This window comes from Cephus cinctus, unplaced genomic scaffold (assembly GCF_000341935.2).
Source record: "Cephus cinctus unplaced genomic scaffold, Ccin1 Ccin1_scaffold1857, whole genome shotgun sequence".
In the NCBI taxonomy this organism is placed as follows: domain Eukaryota; kingdom Metazoa; phylum Arthropoda; class Insecta; order Hymenoptera; family Cephidae; genus Cephus; species Cephus cinctus.
This window is the reverse complement of record NW_014334032.1, coordinates 197,825-222,764: the sequence shown is the minus strand read 5'-3', so window position 1 is coordinate 222,764 and position 24,940 is coordinate 197,825. Positions and strand designations below refer to the sequence as shown.

General features: G+C 41.2%; 3 protein-coding genes and 1 long non-coding RNA gene across 8 annotated transcripts in view; 2 read left to right on the top strand and 2 right to left on the bottom strand.

Moving 5' to 3' along the window:
• Nucleotides 1–4,486: 4,486 nt before the first annotated feature.
• LOC107273882 lies at nt 4,487–6,831 on the bottom strand. 2 transcript variants are annotated; one of them, XR_003061666.1, is made up of 5 exons: nt 6,753–6,831; nt 6,471–6,668; nt 6,022–6,138; nt 5,721–5,922; nt 4,487–5,613 (listed from the first exon to the last, which is right to left on the bottom strand). It is a non-coding gene; the product is annotated as an uncharacterized LOC107273882 (long non-coding RNA). The 2 variants fall into 2 exon arrangements; XR_001539350.2 differs by having other exon boundaries at nt 5,721–5,882.
• A 460-nt stretch (nt 6,832–7,291) lies between these two features.
• LOC107273881 lies at nt 7,292–13,706 on the top strand. 2 transcript variants are annotated; one of them, XM_015752484.2, is made up of 4 exons: nt 7,292–7,433; nt 7,515–7,592; nt 10,272–10,436; nt 12,521–13,706. In XM_015752484.2, the coding sequence occupies exons 2-4, from the start codon at nt 7,571–7,573 to the stop codon at nt 12,772–12,774; spliced, it is 441 nt and encodes a 146-aa protein (XP_015607970.1). In that variant the 5' UTR covers nt 7,292–7,433; nt 7,515–7,570; the 3' UTR covers nt 12,775–13,706. The 2 variants fall into 2 exon arrangements, with proteins under 2 accessions (XP_015607970.1, XP_015607969.1); XM_015752483.2 differs by having other exon boundaries at nt 7,515–7,711.
• Nucleotides 13,707–14,333: 627 nt separating this feature from the next.
• Nucleotides 14,334–15,799, bottom strand: LOC107273873. Of its 3 annotated transcripts, none has more exons than XM_015752468.2 (6): nt 15,434–15,798; nt 15,210–15,357; nt 15,046–15,128; nt 14,823–14,976; nt 14,511–14,749; nt 14,334–14,425 (listed from the first exon to the last, which is right to left on the bottom strand). In XM_015752468.2, the coding sequence occupies exons 1-5, from the start codon at nt 15,494–15,496 to the stop codon at nt 14,541–14,543; spliced, it is 657 nt and encodes a 218-aa protein (XP_015607954.1). In that variant the 5' UTR covers nt 15,497–15,798; the 3' UTR covers nt 14,334–14,425; nt 14,511–14,540. The 3 variants fall into 3 exon arrangements, with proteins under 3 accessions (XP_015607954.1, XP_015607953.1, XP_015607955.1); XM_015752469.2 differs by having other exon boundaries at nt 14,362–14,425; nt 14,517–14,749; nt 15,434–15,799; XM_015752467.2 differs by having other exon boundaries at nt 14,334–14,749.
• Nucleotides 15,800–15,956: 157 nt separating this feature from the next.
• Nucleotides 15,957–24,940, top strand: part of LOC107273872 (probable ATP-dependent RNA helicase CG8611) — an 11,834-nt gene continuing 2,850 nt past the window's right edge. The window contains exons 1-7 of the mRNA XM_015752466.2: nt 15,957–16,307; nt 16,391–17,260; nt 17,348–17,614; nt 17,697–17,917; nt 17,981–18,617; nt 18,715–18,945; nt 22,717–23,059. Of these exons, the coding sequence (XP_015607952.1) occupies nt 16,239–16,307; nt 16,391–17,260; nt 17,348–17,614; nt 17,697–17,917; nt 17,981–18,617; nt 18,715–18,945; nt 22,717–23,059 (2,638 nt within the window). The 5' untranslated portion in view covers nt 15,957–16,238. The remainder of the gene's footprint in view (nt 16,308–16,390; nt 17,261–17,347; nt 17,615–17,696; nt 17,918–17,980; nt 18,618–18,714; nt 18,946–22,716; nt 23,060–24,940) is intronic.

Below are 24,940 nucleotides of genomic sequence, written 5' to 3'. Positions count from 1 at the left end.
AGGAGGCGGAAGGGCAACCCCCGACACCATGGTCTTAAGTCTAGCTGCACTAACCGGATGACTACTCTTATATGACTACTTGAATTAATATGCTCGACCCGACCAAAGGAATAGGAAAAGTAAGACAAACACAATGGAAAGTGAGAGGGAACAAAGCGAAACGAGAAGGAAGAAATGAAGATAGAAATAAAAAAGTGATGAAGTAGAAAAGTAAGGAATAGAGTTATAAAAGTGGAGAAGAAATGGGGAAAGAGATAGATAAGAAAGTGAAGAATGGAAGATAAAGAAATAAGGAAGTAAAGAAGAAATAAATATAAAAATAAAGGAAGGCTCGAAATGATTCCAAGAGACCAGTATAGGAGACCGGCTCGAGGAAGAATGAGCGCTCGGAGTCCGGGCACTGCCTCGAGCGCCCCCACCATCCGCCTGCTCCCACTCGCCGAGTCCTGCGCGACGAATTTGCGCGCACACAATTTTGGCCATCTTCCAGTACTTCTAAATATGCTTGGCCAGAGTTTCCGATTTCTAAGTGATAATATTTTACTTTATTGATTTAATTCATTATTTTAATGTTCCTAACACCTAATTGATTAATATTTCAATTTGAACGTAATTTATTTTCAACAATCTACAATTTCAATTCCATTTTTATCTACTCCGTATATTCTGCGAGATTTTAATTTAGCCTCAATTTTTAAATTTTAATAAATTTTGAAAGTAAATTAAGACCCAATAGTATATACTACACGGGTGTCAAGTTGGCACTGCACTTTCTTAAAAATATCTTTGAAATGTTTCACCAATAAGTTTTTTCAATAATTCTTGAGAAGTGCTATAGTTTCCAGTCTCGTTCTAAGGATTACTTTGGAGCCAGCAATGAGATAGCGGAGAACCTCTGCCCGCCAAGCTAGTCGTTGGTGTTCACGTTTAGCTTGGGTACGACGGGATTCGCATTGTCGACGGAGGCGATAATCATAAAATCCTACTTCCAGACTCGCCGCTACGATTTAGCGCCATGCTTTTGGTATCGCCTAAAACCGTAGCATTGTGCATCTCCCTATTGATCTGTGTCTTATACATGCACCAAAAAGTAAAAATGAGAATGCAGATGGGGAAATCTATGTGGAAACTGACCTGATTCTTGTGATTTATTGATTATAATAATTCCTGTACTACCGACCACCGGTATTGATCAACAGTCAATATTTACCAACATGTTTACATGAATCCGTTATCTATTATATCTACATTAAGATATAAAGTTCCTTCAAATATAAGAAGATAGCAGTAGTCACTCTTGATCTCCACAAATCAAAATATCAAACAAAAATTATTCATGTGTATATATATCACGAAATATCGAATAATGATCGTCAGTATATCGACATAACGGTGTACCTTGCAATGTAAATTGAACAATTTATGCATCGTGATTAAAGAAATGTCAAGCTCTCCATCATTTTTTTTTCAAAGCCACAAGGCAAATATCAAAGTTGAATGTCACTGTACGAATTCTCCGTCAATAGGATACAACGCGAAGCACATTACGATATTTCATAATGCTGGACAATACATTACTTCCTACAAATGCAACTAAAATTGACCAACCGTACTAACCACAGCTCCTCAATTCTTATAGGAAAAATCCACGGCATCGCGTCGACTCCTTCACGTCCAACAAAAGCATAATTTTGCAAATCCTCTGAGCGATATGGCTCAGATCCATCCTATACAGGGCCGAGTGGTTCCATTTATAAAGATATAACGTTGGGCACTCCAAGAACGAAAGCCGCTTACTTCATACGCGGAGGCGTTCGCCATCCAAGTTCTACGCGAAAGCTCCTAAGTGGTTATGGCGCTTTGGCTTTGTATCCCGCAGCTTTCCGGCTTTATTTAAAGCACCGGAAATAAAGCCCTATCGCCGCCCCGTCCCCCACTCAACAAAAAAATACCAGTGTACCCACAGTGAGTTACGACACGGGCTCAAAAAAATGAACAATAAAAACACTCTCGTCGTCCACGTTAACAAATTCTTAAAATATTAACCTAACCTAACTATTTTCTGATACAAAAATGCTTTTAACTGCTAATCTTAAATAATAATTTAAAAAAACCAACCTCAGACCTTCTCTTGCCATCCTTGAACCCCTGTAACGATCTTTTCAACATCCTGCCAATATCCTTTCTGCAACATTCAATTCTCCAAGACTGAAATCGACCTCAAGTAGAAGCTCGTGATTTTGACAGTTTCGTCCTCGTGCACTGTACGTGAGTCACCCTCTGTCTCGGGATCCTGGAACTACAAATGGCATTAAAATTACCACGGAAATTCAATTCCCAGTTGGAAATGTATCGCGAGCGTGTAGGTTATATTCGCACTCATATGTATATAACAGATCCCGAAGAATATACAACGCATACATACTGTATACATATACATTGTTTCAAGATTCCTATATATATATATATATATATACGTAACAACCAGACACAGACTATTACAACGAGATAGCTTAGGTTGGTTAGTTAGCGTGCAAGTACACGTATCAAAGGCACTATACATATACATTGTTTCAAGATTCCTAGCGAGCGTGTAGGTTATATTCGCACTCATATGTATATAACAGATCCCGAAGAATATACAACGCATACATACTGTATACATATACATTGTTTCAAGATTCCTATATATATATATATATATATATACGTAACAACCAGACACAGACTATTACAACGAGATAGCTTAGGTTGGTTAGTTAGCGTGCAAGTACACGTATCAAAGGCACTCAGAATCCAAGCTTAACAAAGCCAGCTTCAGGTTTACCAACCGTGTCACGTATTACGTGTATACCTTACCTGCTCTGCCTCTGTAAAGCCTAACCTCCGTGCCTAACTTCGACCTTAATACGCGAGAAGGGATAAGTTTGTTCGGGTCAATTAAAACTAATTCACGTCGGGTCTACGTACATAATTATACCCACGATCGAGGTACGCGAGCACATGTAGTCAGTCTAAATAAAAACCCTAGCACAACAAATAACATCGATCATGACAATTTTACAGTAACTCACAGTACAATTAATTTTTTACTGATACACGGTACCTAACCCTACTCACGGTATAGTGTATCTTACTTACGTAGGCTAAAAATATTAAATAACGTAGATGGACTAGATAGAGGGTAAACTAGGTACAAGGGTTCCTGTAATACAATAAGGCCGCAACATAAGGGCTATGAAATTTGTAATGGATTAGCATTGCTGCCAACTACCACCCTAGGCACATACGTAACTGGATGACGATATCTTGATAAGTGACTGCGTTAACATCGCTGCTGGTTTACTTCATCGTATATGCACATTTTTTCCTTCCGTATATGGTCATAAGTGTCGGGGATCCACGATATATGTATATAATGTACAGAGAAGGGAGATGTGAAAAGGACCTCGAGAATTTAAGCCAAATGTGCAACTAAGTAGCTACTTAGGGGCCATTTGACGTACGTGCCCGGATCTGGGGATCGCATTCGAATGGAGATTTAGATGACGGATTTTCATCCCGAATTGAGCCATTGTGCGATTTAAACCGACCACCTGACGGGGACCCTTGACACGCCACGCTTGCCTTTCTGCATTCTGAGTGCTCGTCATCCCAGAGGTCTCTACTGGTACTATGTATGTATATTATGGTATGCTTAGTATACACGTTGTGTTAGATGCATGGACACTAAGCCTTCCTAATTGTCGTGATGGCACCATGCAAATGCTCTCCCAGACGTCGTTCAAATAGTTGCCAACCCTTAGTGCGAAGCATCGAGTGGGAATTCGCGTATTAGACTACCCTTGATACTTTATTAGAGTGCGTTTGGTGTATTAGTATAGTCGATGTATATATGACGTAGGAGCCACCCTGTCATGGCTCCGTGTTCCTTTTTCCAAACCACAGCGTCAATTTGCCCAAAGGCCGTTACTTTGACTGACTTAATAAAGCCGTGTACACGCCCAAGGAATTAGCTCGAACGAATAAATACGATTGGATCGAGCTGGCGAAGTTCTGTCCGTTACCGCTGAGTTTCCCTTCTCGATTGAACTTCGTGATTTTTTTCATGCCCGTATCTCGCGCCACATGTACGACGTAGGATTTTTGTAGTGTGAAAACGGCGTACGCGGTTTTTCATGGATTTGAAATTATCTTTTCGCGGAGAGTCGTTGCTAATCCTTGGACAATAGTTTGCCGTATCGCAGGGGGATGTTTTTAGCAACCCCTATACGTATATACCAAGAGACGACAGGCTCAGCCCTCTTGTAATACGCGCGTCACCCCGTCTATCGAATTATTTTGATTCTACGATAATTCATCCCTAATACGTTTCAGTCCTGTGATGAAGGGACGAGGGATGGGGGGTGAAAAGGAGTACATACATGGGGCTTTCTTTTTTTATGGAAATACATATATAAATATCATATTATTGGTGTAACCATCATTTTCGTTATTGTGGGTCTACTGGTTTATTCAAAGGATAATCATTTCCTATACTTCGTATACCCGGTTGGTAATATCATACAGTGATTTTATATGGTATAATCGACGTCCGTGGCGAATTCTGTAGGTATAAGACGGATTTTTGGATAATTTTTGGAAAGCTCCGAATTGACGATCGTCATTGGAACGATAATCATTGGGCGTAGGTATTGTCGTGATCAAATTGAATTTGTCAATTAGACTCTGAGCGTTTACGGTTGGTTAACCTTAATTGGGCACAATGCTCGTGGATGGACAGCTGGAGCAGCTATGGGGACACTAGGTGGCCTTAAGGCCCCGAGGCATCCGATTTCGCATTATAATAGAACGAAGAAGGCCCCGAGGGCTAATAGAAAATGGAGTCACGTGACCGTAACAAATTGGCGGGAACCCTTTTGGTGTGATTTCAAAAATTTTCAAAAATAAAAATCACATCAAAATCGTCGCGAATTCTATTCGTCGCCATTGATTAAAATTTACGCGATTTTCTTTGTTGCACGAAAATCCTATTTCTTTTTTTCACTGACGCCGACACCTTTGAAGTCATTGAAATTCTTGGCGGCAACAGAGACTATTTGAATATCCGTCGCTAATTTGCGACAGACAAAAGATGTTTTTCGCTCTCGATTCTCTTCGTCTTTTTACTTTCTATCCTTATCTTCCTTATTCTCTCTTTGTACCTCCATACCCTTCTCGTACCACTCGATCGTCTCTTCTCTCTCACTCTTTCTCTATGTTTATAGGCTTTCTTACAACTTTTCTTCCGTCCTTCTCACTCATTCGCCAATTTCCACCTTCCGTTCGCTCACTCTCGGTCCTCAAGGGATTCCAGAAGTTTGCACCCAACCTCGGCGTCTTGGTTAATCACTATAATTGATATTCCGCTGATATCACCTCGGAGAGTAACGGAGTAACGCAGTAACGAAGTAACCCGATTAAAGGGAGCCTCTTATTGGCTCGCTCGTTCGCTCACTCGCTTGCTCGTTCCTCCAATCGAATTATATTATTACCTACAGCCTCCGTGATGCTCCAGGAACGACCTGTACCTGTCTCAGCCATGGATGGACGCCGCAGTCAGATTACTGAAAACTGCCGAGAATTTGAGTAACTGCGTCAGGTGCATTCATCGACGTCATATTTATAGACAATATATAAGTATGATGAATGATCAGATTAAAAATTATATTTTTGCTTACCTTTCACTGTGTGAAATTTTTATTTTTTCTCATTCCCACATTCCGATGAGATTCAACAGGCTCGAAATTACGACTGAAAAATCTTCTTTGCGCATCACGCAAGGCGCTCGTAATGGCTCGATGGTTTCCGACAGTAATGATGTATTTGCGGACAATAATATTCTGTGTAAACGAGTATATTATATAATAAGGAAACGCACGGCTAGATAGAATACAAATACATATTTGGGTGTTAGTTACTGATGCATTATCATTTTCTTTATATATGTGACACACGCATGCGTGGGCGGACGGTACTCACGGTCGCAGGAAACAGCGCATCATGGTAATAACCGTCATCAAATGGCGACCACTTAGAACCGGAGAGCAGGTACTCCTCGTATGGAAATTCGTTGTTTCGGAAAATCATCGAGTCTTCCTGTAAATCGTTACGTTTAACAAATAACAAGTTTTTCGAGTGAAACATGCAAAAAGTAAAGCATAAGATTTTTTATAGAAACAAAAAATTTCATAAGGTAAAATAAATATTGTTTTAAAAAATTATACAGAGAAAATATTGTCAGGGACTTAAGGTATCGTTCACAATCGTGCACGCGTGACGGCAGCGTGGCATTAAACTGTCTGCGATATCCGCCGTTACAAAATGAACGTTGTGTTGGTAAAGTGACACAAAATATGAAAAAAGAGAAAAAAAGGAACTAGGTAAAGACAGACACGAAGATTAGAAAAAAAAATAAATAAACGTCTTACCAGCCACATGCCACATTCCGGAAACAACGAATTCTATTGTGTCTTTGTGATAGCTAAAACGTCTGGCTAATTTTGCGTTTCTAGAACCGAACTGTCGCTCCAACTTTGTGAAACGACGACGACGACGTCGTGGATGGACGCACGTGTGTATTGGCAATGTTTGATTGGAGTGTGACGACAATATAAACTTGTTTCAGGCTGATAAAAAAAATGTAAGTCACTATTTTTATTGTGCTTAAATAAAAATCACAAGACACATTCACGATAATAACAGTAGTTAACCTTAAACGATTCTCATGTAAAAATTCGGCGTTCTTGGAAAAGATCGTTTAGCAAGTGTTTGCGCAACCGACCGTAGTCGTATTTATGTCGAATATCTCGAGATCAGCCATATACACACGAGGTAAATCGCTTCCAGGATCTCAATTAAGTCGGGACGTCCGAAAGACACAATAAAAGAAATATCCTCGTATAATAAAAGTATTTCTACACATGTAACGAGCCCGAACCACGCGCCTCGAGGTACGTCGACAAAATCATATATTCCGGCCAATTATCAAAGGCGTTAAGATATTCTACGATTCCTTGGAAAGGTAACTCGGACCTTTAAATACAGCCAATTCGCCTTTGTAAAATTCTCACTTTCCGTATACACTTGCAATGAATAATGTAGAAGACGAGCAAAGTATTACTAGTTCGAAAGTTTACCGGTAGGTGGCGCTGACTAGCCCTTCCATCTAGCAGACGCGTAGGAAACTTCATTGCGGTGCGAGCAGACAGTTTACAGCTGTTCGAAAAAATAGTACAAAACATCATCATGGGGTGATGATTCTGTAACACCTGTGTCACGGTATATACGTCCTTTATTACGCTGGGGAAAATAACGTGACCAGCAGATACCTACATAAATACCGGCCTGTGGACGAAACTTTCCAGAAAATACCGAAATTTAAGCGTACCAAGGTAAGGGCACACTGTGACAGGGAATGAAAGTATACGAAAATATGGACGCTTCTGATTTGCTTAAGCTTTACTCCTCCACAGTACCATACGCCGCATGGAGGGTTGTTCGTATCTTAAAACGATAGTGGGAACTTCCAATGAGATTGCAGAATATCCAGGGTACGTAACGCATGCGCAACGTGTTAACTTCCACCCCCGACACAGGGATGATATATCTCGCCGCGAGAGCCCGGGGTGTGAAAATCAACGCGGAACGAGGGTCTGGCAGGACGAGGAGGGTAAGAATCTGAAACACCCAGGGATCCAGTGGCAGACACGACGGGTGCAAGAGAATCGGAGATACAGGAGAAGCGGTGGATGATAAAAGTGCGAGAGAGACGCACAAGAAGGGGGAGGGTATTAGTGAGGCTAAAGAGAGGGATGAGATTGCCGCCATTTTACAGTGGCGCGGATCTGCATAACGATCAGAGACTGTCGTGTTTATCAAAGCTTTTCTCCGCCATCTGCATAATTTTCTGCCGCACGACGAAGTGAGTGTTGTCGGCTCTTCTAAACCCTCTTTCTCTCCTCTCCTCTCCTCTCTTTCACTGTGCTATTCCACTCTATTCTCTTCGTCTCTTTTACGATTCTCTCTCTCTCTCTCTCTCTCTCTCTCTCTCTCTCTCTCTCTCACACTCCTTCACCACTCCCTATTTATCCGTCCTTTCATTCTCGAGAACACCCACGCATTTTATGGGCACGACTTGCATGAAACTTTAACGCCCGACTGAATAAATTACAGGGAAATATTAATATTATACGTTTGTAATTACAAAGTCGTACGTTATATTACTGCTACGCTCAGTTATTATCTAACGAATTTTCGCGAATGAAGTAAAATCAAAGATTCTTTGAACAAAAAAATATATATATATATGAATTATCACAGTAAGTTTATTTGTATATACTACTGAATGACCCATATACAGGGTGGTCCATAGTTGTCTAACTTTATCAAGAACAACAACGACATATGTATAGTTGACGCCCTGCAACCCAAAATGAATTCCCAGTGCGGCCGTTGGAGAAGAAAAATATTTAGTGACAGCCCTTACTCGCCCCCGAATATAGGGTGGGCTTCCGTTATTAGGGCTCTTATTAGCCCGGCATATGGACCAAAAGGGCGAGCTGATAGCGATCGGCTCTTTACTCCCTCTCGGCCGATTTATCAGATAGGTATGCGGAGTAGTTTGTAGTAACAGGTCCTATTTCAAGGGATCAGAGATAAGCGCTTATCTCGCGCGATGATCTGCTTCTCGATCCGTATGAAATGCAAATGGCCTTTTTATGCCGACCGCGAAAAGTGGTGCGCCCTTACCAGGGCCGTGTTAGATATTGAAACGTTTAGAAAAATTTTTAAATCTCTTTTAAGTACAGGGACACGTACAAAATCACCCCTTGTCTATCGGCTCTTTTCAAAAGTGATTCATCTTTTTTGTTTACCTGCCATTTGCCAAAAATCTAATCGACAGGCCTTTATTTTTTTTCAATTCAAAAATTTTTTGGAATTCCTCAGATTCCAAATTTTAAACGCCATATAAACCCCTGCTTTAAAAATATAATTTTACGAGTATAAAATATCCAAAAAAGATGATGCCATACCGATATTCTATGTACACAGATACAGTTACCCCAAAAAATAATTTATCCCCATAACAGAGCACACAACCCAATTATTTTTTTATTAATCATTAATTACACGGTATAATTAATAATTAATTTCCCTGCTAAAGTATAAGGTAATAAACTCATAAGAAATTGTACGTAGAAGATATACAAGAAAAAGTAGGTATCATTAGCCAAACCATATGCCTGGTATTACCGTTGGTCATTATATACGTATTTACTCGCATAGCGAGTAAAGTGATGAAAATATGTGAAATCAATAATAATCGATTACCAAGATCCACAAAGCCATTGTAATCATGGAAACTAAACAATACTACTATATATGGAAATAACCTACAGCTAAACTAGTGTTTACGGAGAGAGTCGTTGCCGTTGTTACTACGTTAGTCCACCTGATTTCGAGGGCCTAATGAGCCCGTTGACACATTGATGCAGGGTTTCACGTGTCGCGTTGGAAATTGCCAGTTCAATAATTCAGAAGCCAGTAATGGAACTTGTCTGCGAGCTCGATCTATCATAGAAAATTGCCGAGAGCCCTTTACCGCGCTTATAAGAAAAACACATATTAGAAAAATAAGAAATATATATATATATATATATATATATATATATATATATGTATACACACACACATTTGACACAATATAATCCACCATAGCGGAATTGATTAAAGCTTGGATATAAATTGTGCCCTGGGAGTGTCCATTGCTCAGGTTATGAACGACCCCTTACGTGGTTCTTATGTATACGTACGACAATGCCATCTATATATCGAATATTCATAGGTTGTATTCCAATCTGAAAATACGCTGATGAATATTATTATTATTATCGTCTATCAAAAAAGTACTCGATATAAAAATTGTATTTCCAGCAGCGAAGAGAGTATAATGCTCGATTCCGTTTGTAAGGTTCGTTCTCACGCGAGCGACCGAGGTTCCCTCGGTACTTTCTTCTGCCGCTAGGTGTAGCTACCGTCAAAAGCAAAGCTCAGAGGCAATCATGAGCTTTCGAATGCAAAACAGCAGCTTTCCAACTCGGCACTTTTACATTTAAATGTAAACTCGCGCAGAGTGCGCGACGTCGACGGCAGACGGGACCGACTGGTACGGCTGGGAGGGACAGCAGAGGCGCCAGGGATTTAATATTTTACACCTCAAATGTTGGCAGTACGCGAGAAATGCAAAGCAGCCCCCTTTCAACTCGGATTGGATTTAAAACGTGCTAATTTGTTGAGCACGGCTCGCCCACCTATACGAACCGGTATGGACTACACTCAGCAGCCACCTCCCCAGTCATCCCCTTCTGACACAACCTCAAAAACTCCCTCCAAAAGTAAGTACGTGTACGAGTGTTCTCGTACGAAGTAGTAGATAATGCAGATACGTAATACATGTATGTATGTAAATAAATATATATATATATATATAATCCCTACCCCATATTCCAGCTCTCACTACCCTTATGGCTACCTATGTATATTATAGATACACGACCACGGTGGGCTACATCTAAATTTAAAATCTGCTTTGCATAATGCCGCCGACTCGCAACTTCCATTTTCTCTTGTCCGACTACGAACGGTTAATTGCGACTCGTTCGGTTACGAGCCTTCGGCACTACGTCATTCGTTTTACGGGAATGAACTTTGACCCTTTTTCTTTTTACATACTCTTTATTGTTTACTTTGGTCTTGTTTCTTTGTTTTTTTTTTTTTTTTATTGGAACCAATTTTTCATATGCTTCTATGTTGTACGCGATTTTATTTGGATTTTTGGTATTTTCATGAGGGCTGCAATTGCGGATACGCCATGTCCGAGTAAAAGTTCCTGCGCTCGTGTCGCGATCGTTCCCGCTTGTGTTTAATGTAGTATCTAATGTGAGCATTGTGTTCACCGTCGGTTGCATTCACAAATTTACTTCCTCCGACGCGGTCCGAAATAGGGGGTTCCCCGAAAATCGGGAAAAGAGGGAACACGTGTCCTGACGCCGGACAAATTTGAAAGTAATGTCCGACGATTCCCTGTATTACTATATACGTATATATACGTCGCTGTATAAGTATATAAATAACATACGTATACTCCCCTATTTATTCAATATATATATATACATATACACACATTTATAGTCCTTTAATTCAGTAGTCGGCACTTTTCGAATCGGTTGCGCGCGCACAGCCCGCCGGAAAAAATAGATTTCACAAGAGAGCGAACCAGGGTATTCATATGCTAAGGACTGGAAGCACATCGTAGATACCCGTGACATTTATTTTTCTTAGTAAAGAAAAAAAAAGGCAACTAGAGAAGAAGGCAAAACTTTTTTCGACCCTCGGCAAAGCATATCCGACAACTGAATTCTGTTCGATTCTTATCAATGGCCCAAAACTCTCTCCTCGTATCTCGTGAATCATTCTCAGAAGGACGAAATATTTTAGTCATAGAATAAAAAGAAAAAGAAAGCGAGTACGAGAACGAATAGGAGAAATATACGAAGAGAAAAAAAGAAAAGAAGTTTTCATAATATATACCGCGTTAACAACAATGGCTAAGTAAAGTAATTCACCGATACGCCGCCGGCGGCGCTGCGCTATAGTTCGAACTAAAATGGACGCCGCGCTTACCATAATCTCTAATCGGTATTCGCATAATACATTTTAAAAGTACCGCGTCGCCTCTTACGACAGCGTTACTGGCAGTTTCCTGCGATAACCCCAGCATTACGAGCGCGAAGGGCAGAAACCGGGGAGTTTGACAATGGTTCACAATGACTCGGCCAACATTACGAATTAGGCTCGGTTACGCGTTTATTGCAGATTCCGGTCCAGGCCAGAGGAGTCCCCACGTATTTTTATTGTAGCCAGGAGTGCTCCGTCTCCTGGCACGAGACACGACTGTATCGCGCGACGCCAATGCGGAGATGCGAGGTATTAGCATTGGTTAGCTTTATGGGGCGTACAGTTCCGCCGGCTCGCATGGCAGATCAATAAAGTCTGTCTGTCTGGAAAAGTAATGCCAAATCGACTGTTTATTTTCAATGCCGTACAATAAATGCCACGAGTTCGCGGTGGTCCCAGAAGTACGCTTCACGGATTAATCAATTCGGCTCACACTTTTACAGCCGTGATAAACACGAGAATCCATTCCTCCCCGTGTACTGTTTTCCAGGCGTTTAAAGTGTATCCATGATTTGTGTCACTGTTGGCTTTATTGAAAATTGACAAAAGCAAAAACAACAACAAAAAATTTCCCATGACCAATCGCGGTCAATGCATTTTAACCCACTTTACACTGAATACGCTTTATACGGTTTTGCGTTTATTTAACTTAGGGCCCCCGTGCACACACCTGTCGTTAACCGACAATGGAACGAAATTAAGCTGTAATTATTAATCAATTTCGTATTAATTGTTTTCGCAGGGGGTTCGTTAAGTGGGATGTTGTGTTCTGGCTCCCGGCAACTCAACGGCGCTCTGGGTACCAGCCCCGGTGTCATACAGAAGATTAATTACGTCGAGGTACCCTTTATATGCCATCCGAGTCACAACCCCTTCTGGATTGGTGTCTACTGTCACGTAGAGGACCAACGACGAGGACCATTACCGTGGAGAGAAACGTTCTGCGATAGATGGGATAATACAATGAGACCAAGTTACAGTGTCAATAGGGGTTGATTTAGAAAGAAAAAAAGTCAGGTAGCTTTTTAAGGAATTATAATTATAATGGCTAAAATTCATTAATGACTATCGATCGATGGTTAAAATTCCAAGGAAAGGGGGATAAGTAAAACAAAAAATGCCAATAAAGTAGTCAAGACTGTTACAATATGCTGCCAATGCGATGCGTCAGTTGTTCCGTTGGTCTCGAAACTTTTTCATTTCCCCAAGTAAACATCCCTTAGCCTTTTTTCTTCGGCGAAGCCAAGAGGGTAAGGGAAAAGCAGTCGAAGAAGGAGGCTAAGAGAAAAAGGAGTAGAATGTGTCGTTGGGTTAGGGGATCCCGAGGTATGGGGGTCGTAGTCAGCATGGCGGAATAAAAAAGTCTCGCGGGAATGAGATTTAGCCAGTACCTACTCTCTGTCCCGGCCACGAAAGAGCCAAGTTAGTTTTATTTTACAATCCATCGGCTCCCGCGACACAGAGGGCTGCTTTCCACGGGATGGAGGAATACGGAACCCATGAGGTTCAGGGGCGGTGGCCCAGGGGTGGCCCAGGGGTGGCCCAGGGGCTGGCTGTCAACTAGTGTTTTAAAAGTTTGCGACAGCCTACAAATTGGCTCGCTCAGTTCTTTTTAAAAGCGCCACCAACCAACCACGGAGCCGTTGCCGACGACCCCCTCTCACCCTGACCACCCCATCCGCTGATAAAGCCACCCCCTCGTGGATTCTTTTTGAGGAGAGCAAAGGAGTTGGTACGAAGGAGAAAGAGAGAGAGAGAAAGTGGTTGGGGAGGGGTGTATCGGGCTATGAATTTTGACAAAGTTTGTACCCTCGAACGGCAGCCGTATTATTTTGTCTTAATAAAAATAATAATCGTATTACTGATAACATAGCGCTGTCTACCCACTACCGCTAAATACTTTATTCTTATAAATCTTTTTATTTTTATTTCATTTATTATTTAATTTTTCCCTCCAGACTACCATATCCTAGTAAAGTTAATACGGTTACCGTATATGACCATACTGAATAATAAATTATCCGCAATTGTCCAATATGGAGTAATCAGTCTTGCCAAGAAATGTTCCAATAAATTTTAGCAAGTGCCTTCTTCATACGTGTTCTGTATGCTTGACCATTATCCCTGAAAGTATCGCGGAAGTTGGAGCTATTTTCAGACAAATCGTGTCTCCGCCACAGGACTGTATATATGTACAGCTACTGCTATTTACTACTGCCACTAGTGTTACTACTACTAGTGTTACTGGCATAGAGGAGCCAGTCCACTTCGTATAGAATATGCCGGAGCTCAATTGAAATCCGGGGAGTTTAAAAGTGTTTTGACGTAAACGCGATCATTTCTCATATTTTCTATGCAGACACGCTTCGCCGAGTTCGCATTTGATACACGCTATTAGTCGCATCTCAGGGCTGATTTATAAGGACCGTAACATTTTCCCCCATGTTTCTACGAGATTGAGAGAAGCCAAGAGAGTCATTGCTCATTGGTATTGGCGAGTTTGCATATTCGTTTCATACATGATTTTCCATAAAAGCTATATGTATACAACTATATCATACAGAAATACTTTCTTTATTTGGCTTTCACATAAACTAATAGATATGAATACAATACTTAATTGGCTCGATGAATTATATTGTCAGATCTAAAATATAATTATTACAAATAAATGCGATATTAATACTCTGAATTGTTAAATGAAATCGAAACATTCTCATTCTTTTGTTTACCTGTACCTAATATTGTAGGAACTGCTCGTTTCAGAGCTCATCGTATTTTGGCAGCACAGGTGGCAATGGCGATTCGAATAATGAAAAATTTTGTGCTAGAACCGATGGCGTCTTTGGCGTATTGATTACCGTTACTGTGGAGATGCAATTGGGATCACTGTTCCATCTTGAATTGATTGAATTCAAATACCATTCTTTTTGAGCGTTGTACACCGTCATCCAAAAGTATACGCTTATTACTACAATGTATCAGGAAGTTAATTTTTTTGTGGAATAAATATAATCACTGTACGATTATACAATCTGACTTACGCAAACATAAACTGGAGAGTGGTGTATACCAGGGATAACTATCAAAAAGTTCACTATCAATGTCCTGTGTCAATAGTACAATAAGTGCTACAAATTGATCTGTAATACTGATAAGTTCCAGGAAGAGCCAAGGCATCGCGTAAAATCTTTTTTTCTATAAAATGAAATATTTTCTTATAAAATTCTTGTCAGTAGATATTTGTTTTTTTAATTTCAAACTTACGTAAATCGATCCTAAGATGAGCAATCCACTCGCACATAGGAAAGCCAAGGAGTATATAAGAAAACACAACAAAATGGAGTCAGCTGTAAAATATATTGACAAATAAATTAAGCTACAAAGTCCGAGAACCTTTGCAGTTAATTAAATTATCAAATTTATCTTACTTGGTCTGTTGAACTCGGAATTCTTTACTAGTTGGGTCCAATTCAATCCGAATAATATCCAAGAGTCGATAGCGGACGCAAAAAAGTTTTCTTCTTGGTTACTAAAGAAATCACTGACCAGAACATTTATCAGAAGAATGGAAGATGTCTTGATGTTCGAAAAAGAAAAGAAAGACGATGCACAATCAATATTCGTAGTACACTTCTTCACAATTATAACCTACCAAGCCAATCATTCCAATTATTCTACTGGCCAACGTTAGGCCCATACAGCAAATTCTCTCCATGGCACAAAACTTCTGGCTAATCTTCTAAAGTGAAGCCAATTTACGTCTAGTTATAAGATATGGTCCCGTGCTCGATACACGTACTTTTCGTCACCGGACGATACTAAGCAAGGTGATGGTTTGCGAGAAATGTAAACACCCGCGATCCAGAGTAAATACGTATATTAATTCGTGACGTTCTTATTGAGTTCCTTGTCCGGTTTTACTTATGATGTAATGCAGGAGAACGCGTATTGTGTAGGAATTATTCGACAAAGCGTTGATATGAATCATAAGAAATTCGTTGTCTCACTTTTTTGATGTCTTAAGGATTTTCATTTCATTTCAGAATTATCACGGAACGACATATATGTATATATATATATGCTTCATGCCTATTTTTTTCGATTAGCTTCAAGTACTGTTGTTTCCTTATTTGTAATAATCAGGAAAATATTAAAAAGACTAACGAAGTTTTAATAGGCTACTTTGTTAGTGGGTTGTTATGCTGTATGTTTTTTGCTTATATGTAGTTAAATTATAGTATGCTTAGACTATGTGGCTATGCATACAATGCTATAGCATATTCTTCAGTATACATTCCAGGCTGGGTATAGATTGGCCATGCGCAGTAATACAGTCGTGGGTTTCGTATGACACGTGCTTATAGGTTATGACAATCTTGAGAATTTTTGTGTACATTGTGTCTGTATACTAGATCTATTTATTTGGTGTGGATTTATTTGTTGAGGATTTTGTATCAATGACAGTGCAAGATATGGATATTTCTTTGAACATATCTTCAGGATCAAATGCTGTCACGTCGAAAAAGGTAAGTGTCAGGTTAAGATTTTACATGGTCCTATTTATTGTAGAGAGAACTGTTAGTTTATGGGATAAAATTTTATGATGCAGACTGGACAGAGTAAAAATGAATTTTTTAAGCCTCATGTTAAAAGGTTAAATAAAAATGCAGTGAAACGTAATAGCAATACTGAAGTAGTTAATACTGATTCCAAACACCCATCCGACAAACAGGCATTTGATTTCAAAAAAAGAATCAAGCAAAAATCATTGGCAGCGATTGTTGCCAGGAATTTGAAAGGGACTGGTTCTGTTAACGTAACTCCTGCCAAGCACGATGTATCGAAGGGGAAAGGAAATCTTACGAATAAGACTTCTCAAGATTTTAACATTAAGCTTCACAGTAAATTGTCTACATCTAATGAAGAGACTATAAGGCAGTCTGACTCTAAACACAATAAGAATGAGAATGTTACTTCAAGTGAAGCTATTGTATCATTTATTAAACCAACAAAACAGAATTCCATCAAAACAATTCTAGCTAAGAAGCGCAGTAATACAATCAACGATGGGAAAAAGTCATTGTCTGAAATATTCTCAAAAAGTTCTACTTCCGATACTACTGAATCAAACTTACTGAACTCTCATCAAGAGTTCAAAAACAATGAGTACAATTTACCAAACAAAAAACCTAAGTTGGATCATGAAAAAAGGAGTTTTGATTCAGACCGTGACATAAAATCACAGTACGAGAGTAAAAAGAATAGAAAGCACCCAGACAAAAACATTAATACGGATAATTCTAAAAAATTCACTGGGAAAAATGATAAACAAGCATCAAGATCATACAGTGGCAGATATTTCTCATTGTTTAGTAACAATCCTGAAATGCCGAACATTGGTCAGAGATTCGTTAAACCTGTAAATGAGCCTGTATTTACTGGTACAAAGTTTGACGATTTAGATATTCATCCATTCACGGTATGTAATTACAGAATTACATTATCATTAATGTAATATTAATGATACATTCATTGTGCAAAAATCTAATTACGACTATTTAATTAGGTGTCCAATTTAGAACAAAACATGCAAATTACAAAAATGACTACTGTGCAGCAAAAGGCTATTCCGCAAATATTATCAGGCCAAGATGTATTAGTCAGATCACAAACTGGGTCAGGTAAAACATTAGCCTACGCCATACCAATAATTGAAACCCTTCATAAAATCCGACCAAAATTAACGAGAGATTCCGGCCTAAGAGCTCTCGTAGTAGTACCAACAAGAGAACTTGCTTTACAGACCTACGAATGCTTCTTGAAGTTAATTAAAGTAAGTTGCATTAATTAACGCTTGACGCCATTACTGACTTCCTAATAGACATGCTACCCGTTATCCTATTAAAATCTTTTAGCCCTTTACCTGGATCGTACCTGGCTACTTGGTAGGTGGTGAAAAAAGGAAAGCTGAGAAAGCCCGATTACGAAAGGGTTGTACTATACTAATCGTTACACCCGGTAGATTATTGGATCACGTTAAACATACAGAAGCTCTTAAATTAGATCAGGTCAAATGCTTCGTACTGGATGAAGCTGATAGGATGCTGGATATGGGATATGAAAAAGACATTTCGAGGTAAGTTTCATGTAGTAACAGACTGAGAATTTTGTTTAATGTATATTCTCTTTGACAATTTAGCATAGTTGACGCTTTAAAAAATTCGAATTTGACGGGTTCTGCTACGGGATATAATCCAATGGAAATGTTACGTCAGAACGTAAAAAAAACTTTTGGAGATGACACGGCGAATACTGATAACGAGACTGACGATGAAACTAAGAAAAACGAATCCAAAATTCAAAGTAAAAATATTGAATCAGAAAAAGACGGTTTTTCGGATTCTAATGAAGAAACAGAGACCAACAATATATCGCAAAAAGAATATCACTCGGGCACAGATACTGATAGTGATGCAGAAGATCAAAAGTTTCCAATCCGAATAAACAAAAAATGTCAAAAAACCGCAGAACCGACTCGTCAAATCAAATCTGAACCCAAAAAAGATGCAGAATCGGTGACTACTGACACTCAAGGTAGACAGACTATTCTACTCTCGGCTACGTTAACCCAAGCCGTGGAAAAGCTTGCCGGTTTGACAATGCAGAATCCGATTTTTATCGACGCGGCTCAGGAGAATCTCCTAACTTCCGGCGGTAGCTTGAGCGAGCTTAATGAGGATCTTATAGTACCTCAAAGCGTGACGCAAAGTTATATCATGACGCCGCCAAAGTTACGTATGGTAACTTTGAGCGCATATATAGCCGGCAAATGTCGAGTTAGTACCACCATGCTTTAATAAGACGTAACGTTATCCTTTATGGCTTTCCTTCGCTAGTAATATGTGATAAAAGATCTCTTACTCTTTCTGACAGTCATCAGGACAGCACAAGCTCCTCGTATTCATGGCTACCCAGGACATGGTGGACTATCACATGGAAATCCTATCATCCATCCTAACCAAACCAACGGACGAAGACGACGAAGACTCGGATCCTCTCGTTGACGTGGAGTTCTTCAAATTGCATGGAAACATGAGTCAGAAGGAACGTACCGAAGTTTTCAAAACTTTTCGCAAGGCGCGCGGTGGCGTTTTACTATGCACGGTAAGGTTTAAAAATCGATCTATCATTCGACTTATATGAACGTTTAAGGATCCTACGCCAATGTATGATTTTGGGGCAGCACCGTCGACTCGATTCTCTCTTTATGTTTCTCTCTCTCTCTCTCTCTCTCTCTCTATTTCACTGCAGTCTTCCGCTTTCTTTATCTCTCTTTCTCTCTCCCTCTCAAGTGTGTTAACGTACATTTTAATGACTCCGCTTTTCGGAAGGCGACCCCCCGGCGTTCTCGCGCCCATTGTCGCCACTTTAATTGCAATGATTATACGAGAAAATTGCATTCACCAGCCGCATAATGGGAGGCTCATTGTTGGGCAAAATCGGTAGCCCAATTCGAAAATAAAAACGCTGAGTTGCCGACGACCATGCCTGCCGACCATACCAGCCAATCGTATTACAGAATAAGGTGTTGGCCGAGACGACCTCGTTAGTTCATTTATGGTATCACATTCCTTTTGAAAAAAAAAAAGAACCACAAGACATTCCCGCTTCTGTATTTATATCATTCATCATGACCCAATGTACAAAGTCTATTGGCAATAATTAATCGCATTATCTATCTATACTCTCATAACATTTATCGGCACTGCCCATACCATTGGCATTTAAATATTCAAATTCGAGTCTCAATTACTAGTCGTACGGAGGTTTCGTCGCTCTCCGCTGGATACTTATGAGAGAATGATGAAGAGCCGTGAAATACGAGGCTGGCTCCTTTCTTCGTCTTTTCGCATAGGGGTGAGGTTACCTACGAGTCCTGTTCCAATAAATAATAGGATCGCAATGGTAAATAACGGCCACGCGTGTATATATATCCATGTAGATATATATACACATATATCGTATACACGTGCCGGTTGATGAAAGGAAAAAAAAGCAGAAGGAAAAAAAAAGAACAAATGGAAATAAATAAGTAATCGCAGGTAGGTAATAAATAACGGATATACATTGCAACGTGTCGCTTCCGCGATCGTAAAAAATTAATAACAACAACGGCAGCGACAATAACAATATGATAAAAAGGCCGAACCGACGAAATCTCTTGGCGGATAACCCGCCGGCACACCCAGCGCTGTAAATTAGCCCGTGGCTTATTCTTTCTCAACGGAATTTAATATCTCGGGACCCACGCTGCGCACGCGGCTTTAAAATTATGCGTGTACGCATCACTGGCCTCGTAACGAGTATAATTATCCTATAACCGATAACCCACCCACAATTGATTGTAACTTGCTTCAATTTCAGAAGGAAATCACACGGACTGCAAAAAACGCTAATACGGATATTCAGGTTTCAAGGATTTAAAAAAATTAAATATGGACCAAATTTTTTAATAGATCATCAAGCATTCACAGGCTACCGGATGGATCTGGACCGTTAAGGAGAAACGATTAGCTCGTTATTACACCTTCTTCATGGGCTCTCTGTACGAGGAAGCATTTCGACACTTGGTTATCGTCCTGACGGCTCGAGGTGGCTTTTTCTTTATTCTCTCATTCTTCGTTTTTGTATTACTTCGTTTTTCTCCGTATTATTCGCCTTCGTTTATAGAGGTAGTTACGCAGGCAAATCAGGCCGGTTCCATTCCACCTGGGGCAATTTTATGCCTGGCAGGGGGTCCGCGACAAATAGTCCACCATAATGGTACCCGCTTGTCACATAGTCAATTTCTTTTGGTTCTACACCTCTGCTTCAATTTCGGTATTCTCGTGGTTTTATACTGATACGTTTTTTTTTGTTTTTTTTTTTCTAATTTTCTTTTGCAGCCTTAAATCGCTGCGAACGTCAGTGCGTGTTAAGAAATTCCAATGGTTTTCAGTGGGGCCAGTGATAAAAAGGAAAGAAAAGAGAAACAGAAATAGTTTATGGTGAAGAAACTTCAGGATGAAGATCCTTCGACTCGGCATCCAGATCTACGTCTAAATGCCAGGTTAAAGGTATAAACCCGTGTCGGACATTTGTGACATTTATTTCGAAGACAAATCGATCTTGACAGCAACCAGGAGACGATTACGGCCCTAGAAACTAGAGCTTGGAAACCCATAGAAGAAACTTCAGGGATTGGTCCCGAAGTGAGACTCTCATTGATCAGAACATGATCCAGTCTGTGGAGCTACGGTCGATACGAGAAGTGCGGTTCATCGATCCGATTCGAATTTCATGCTAGAAAGGACCCAAACCAAACCAAACTGGCCCAGTGAAGATGGTCTTATTCTCTTTCCCTTGGAACCCTGTCGTGTGGGACCAATGGGCATCCAGGACTGAGAACGTCATTGGACTATAGGTGAAATAATACTCTGCCATGTGTCAGGCACGCTTCACCTTCGAATTTCCTGGCTGTTTAGACATCCCATTGACCATAGCAATATAGTGGACACTTGGACATTAAAGATTACTGTCGTCCTCCACGCCACTCTTGAAGGCTTCACCAGAGTTTGGGCATTCGATAGCCCTTCGATCTCCCGCAGAGTAATTGGAACGTTTCATCCGATACTTTTATTTTTCCCATAGATATACACCAATGGCCAGTACCGTGAAGCTCTCTTAGGACGACGTCCTGAAGTTCCTGTACCGAAGAGAGACCCGGTACACCTAGAAATGTACATGGGGTACACCTTGACGCCCCATAGAGATGCGTAGGCACTTCTTTTATCGTATAACGTTTTCTCGATTCCATTCCCAGCATTTCGACTGGGCATAAATAACGCAGAAACTGCATCCGTACACGATCCTATGGGGTTTCTAGGAGGCGTGGGCCACAGGGAGCGAGAGAACTTTTCGATGGAAACAGGCCACTTCTTACCAAGAGTAATACTTCACCCAGTCTAACCTGATACCAGGCTCGTTATTAATTTCTATGTTGAAACGTACCAGCCATAGCTAAGAACGGAATGGCCTCATGGTGCTTATGATGGTGTCTAACCAGATCCACTACCAGAGGATGATCTATAGACAGAGTGAGACGTTTTGAACGGTTATCCGTTTCTGATATCTGGGATCGGCGGATCCTTCGATAAACGATCGTTCAGCTTAATCGACGTCATCGATCGGCTGCTTGACGTCGATATTACGGTGACTGTCACAGTCGGGTTCCATGGTACTACCAATGTACAGCCCAATCCTCGACGTCGCGACGCCCGGCTATATGGCCATCGTCAATGGTATGAGGTTGGAACCCGTTTCTCAAGGATCGGCTCATGATCACTGGCGGTGAACGACTTCGCGGCGCCCCAGCACCCACCACGACTGAATTAATTTGATAAGAGGAACAAAAATATATATCGTTCCGTGAAAGAATTTTCGGCCCCGTGCGCCACCCCCCATCGGCTCTCGGCCTCTTCTACGGGCATCAAGTAGAAATTCAAGTGCCTACGGTACTAAATCATTAGCTATCCAAACATAGAGTGGATGCTGAACGGGGCACCGCTCAAACGTTCACCGCTGGGGTCCGCAGCGGGCGTCGTACAAGCCACGTCCATGCTCGAGGATCGTTCCTACAACACGACGATACCCAGGTCTCGGTTTGTAACACATTTGTATGAGCAGCCCGCCCTGCTCCTGCTATTAACCATCAGGATCCTTACACGTATCCTTCATCTTGAGCTCAGAGAACCTTTTCGCAGGAGTCCTCGGTATGACGATCAGCTTGGTCCCCGTGTGAAATATTCATTGAAAATGACCTTTCTAGGCTTACACCGATTTCCCATATCCGGTGTGACCTTTCTAATCATTCCACCGGGTGCTTTCATTTTTCAGGATGTCGCAGCACGTGGGCTAGACATGCCTAAGGTGGACTGCGTCGTCCAGTACACGGGACCAGTCTCCGCAAGGGATTATGTCCATAGGATTGGCAGAACGGCACGTGCTGGTACAGCAGGCTCGGCCACGATCTTCCTGACGCCTTCTGAAGTTGAGTTCGTCCGGATGCTGGAGTCTAGGAGGATCAGGATCAAGCAGGAGGATATGAATGACGTGCTGGACAAACTACTTGGTCCTCTATCCAAACATTCCAGTTCGGGGGCTGCCGCGAACGCTCTGCAGAACGACTTTGAGACACTTATTCTGGAAAACAAGAAGCTGCATGGCATGGCTTGCAAGGGTGAGTGAGAGGGCAGGCCACGTCCGACAGCGTAAGGGTGTGGAAATTGTGGAATGGCAGTATGGAGTAAGCTAATTCCGTTCGGCACCCCATTCGAATATAAAGTCACCCCATACGGCGTATTATGGCTCTCTCAGTGCACTCGTATATTTACATAGTCTATGGGCTAGGAGGGATGATCTTGTTTGCCACGCCATGGTTACTCTATTAGGGTCGTTACGGGGAGGAATTTATTTGCTGCAATAATAAATCCATTATGGAACGATGCGAGCTCTCTTGCCGGGATGCCGATGCACCCTCCCTCGACAAAAAGAAAAAAACAAGAAGAGGGGACGCTCTTGAGCGTCACGTTTACGCACCACCCCGTGTTAAGGAGGTAGGTGGCACACAGAATTATGATAGTCAAAATTGTCTTAGATTTTTTTCTCTTTTCCCTTTAACCAAATTTTAACCCCGTCCTTCGTCGTTTCTAGCCTTGATTTTCTTTTTCAGGAAATACGGCACAGGAAAAAAGAGGAGAGAATAATGTGTCCCAAGGTCCTTTTCTCACCCCATAAATCTTCCAAGTGAAAGGCACTATGGCGGCTCGCGAACGCACTCGTACGGCGTCAAGCGTAGCTTTTCACGAAGGTTTAGCCGCGGTTTTCAAGCGGTTAGCGAGTCCCTGATTTGACTGACGCTACACAGTTAACCACTTGACCGTTCCTCAGGCATATATCCTCGTGATTGATAGATTAAACCGAACCCTCTGACCAGGATTGCACTTAGCGTTAACGTAGGGTCCGCACCGGTTTAATTTGTCACATTGTTACCGATCGATAGCTTCGACTTTTTCCCCACGTTAAATCACTTCCGGTATCGGTCAAGAGGCAGGATAGCTACCAAAGTAGGAACCAGGCGCCACGATGATGAATATTACCAAGCGCAATAAAAACCAGCCCAGAAATTATCGGTGCAATTCAATGGGCTGGATATCATCGTTAAGGTATCTCTCTGTGGTATAAGCAGAAACGACCAGTTCGCATTGGCGTAGGTAGTTATTTAGGTACTCACTGAGAATTTATTTAATTCCTGAGCAATGGGTGTTCCGACCCCGGGAGAGCGTAGAAGTGGAAATCTCGCTAATTCGTAACATTATCACCCCAATAGAGCTGAACAGCCCTCAATAGAGCGAGTACAGCTCCATAGAACAACCCTCTGGGCTACGACCCTCGGCACTCGCCACTAAGCTAAGGGATTCATCCACTTTATCCCATATATATGGCTCACACCCCCGTGTTCTATAGCCGTGTATACTCCGTTCGCGGTAACTTATTATTTCAGTCTAAAAGAAAAACGGTGCTTTGGAGGTACCTAAATTTTTCACTTACTCCGTAGTCTCCTTTGGATTTTATATGCACTTCAATTTTCATCGCTAACCTTTACTTTGTTCTACACAGATTATTGTCTGACGATAAAACGGATCTATGCTGGATATATTATCTGCACAGCTCGAGGAGAGTTATGCCGAAGGGGTTCTATATTGTTCGCACGCTCCTGGCAGGGGTGCGATGGCAATAGTAGTGGTGATGGTGGTAGGGGCTGACACAATCCAACCACTGAATGTGGCTTCCGCCAAAACCACTTACGCTTTGTGGCGAGAGACTCTTAACAATGCGATACAGGATACAAATACAATAAGACGCAGTTACATCACTTAGGAACAATGCCACCCTGTAGGTACCACACACTCGTCCTACCGCCATCGACGAGATTTATGCGTTAAATGGAGAAAAACATTTTCTTCGTTCCATAGCAACCTCAGGGAGCATCAGTAAGATCAGCAATTGCATCCTGTCCCGATATACCAAGAAACATTTCATCCCCCTTACGGGGGGGGGG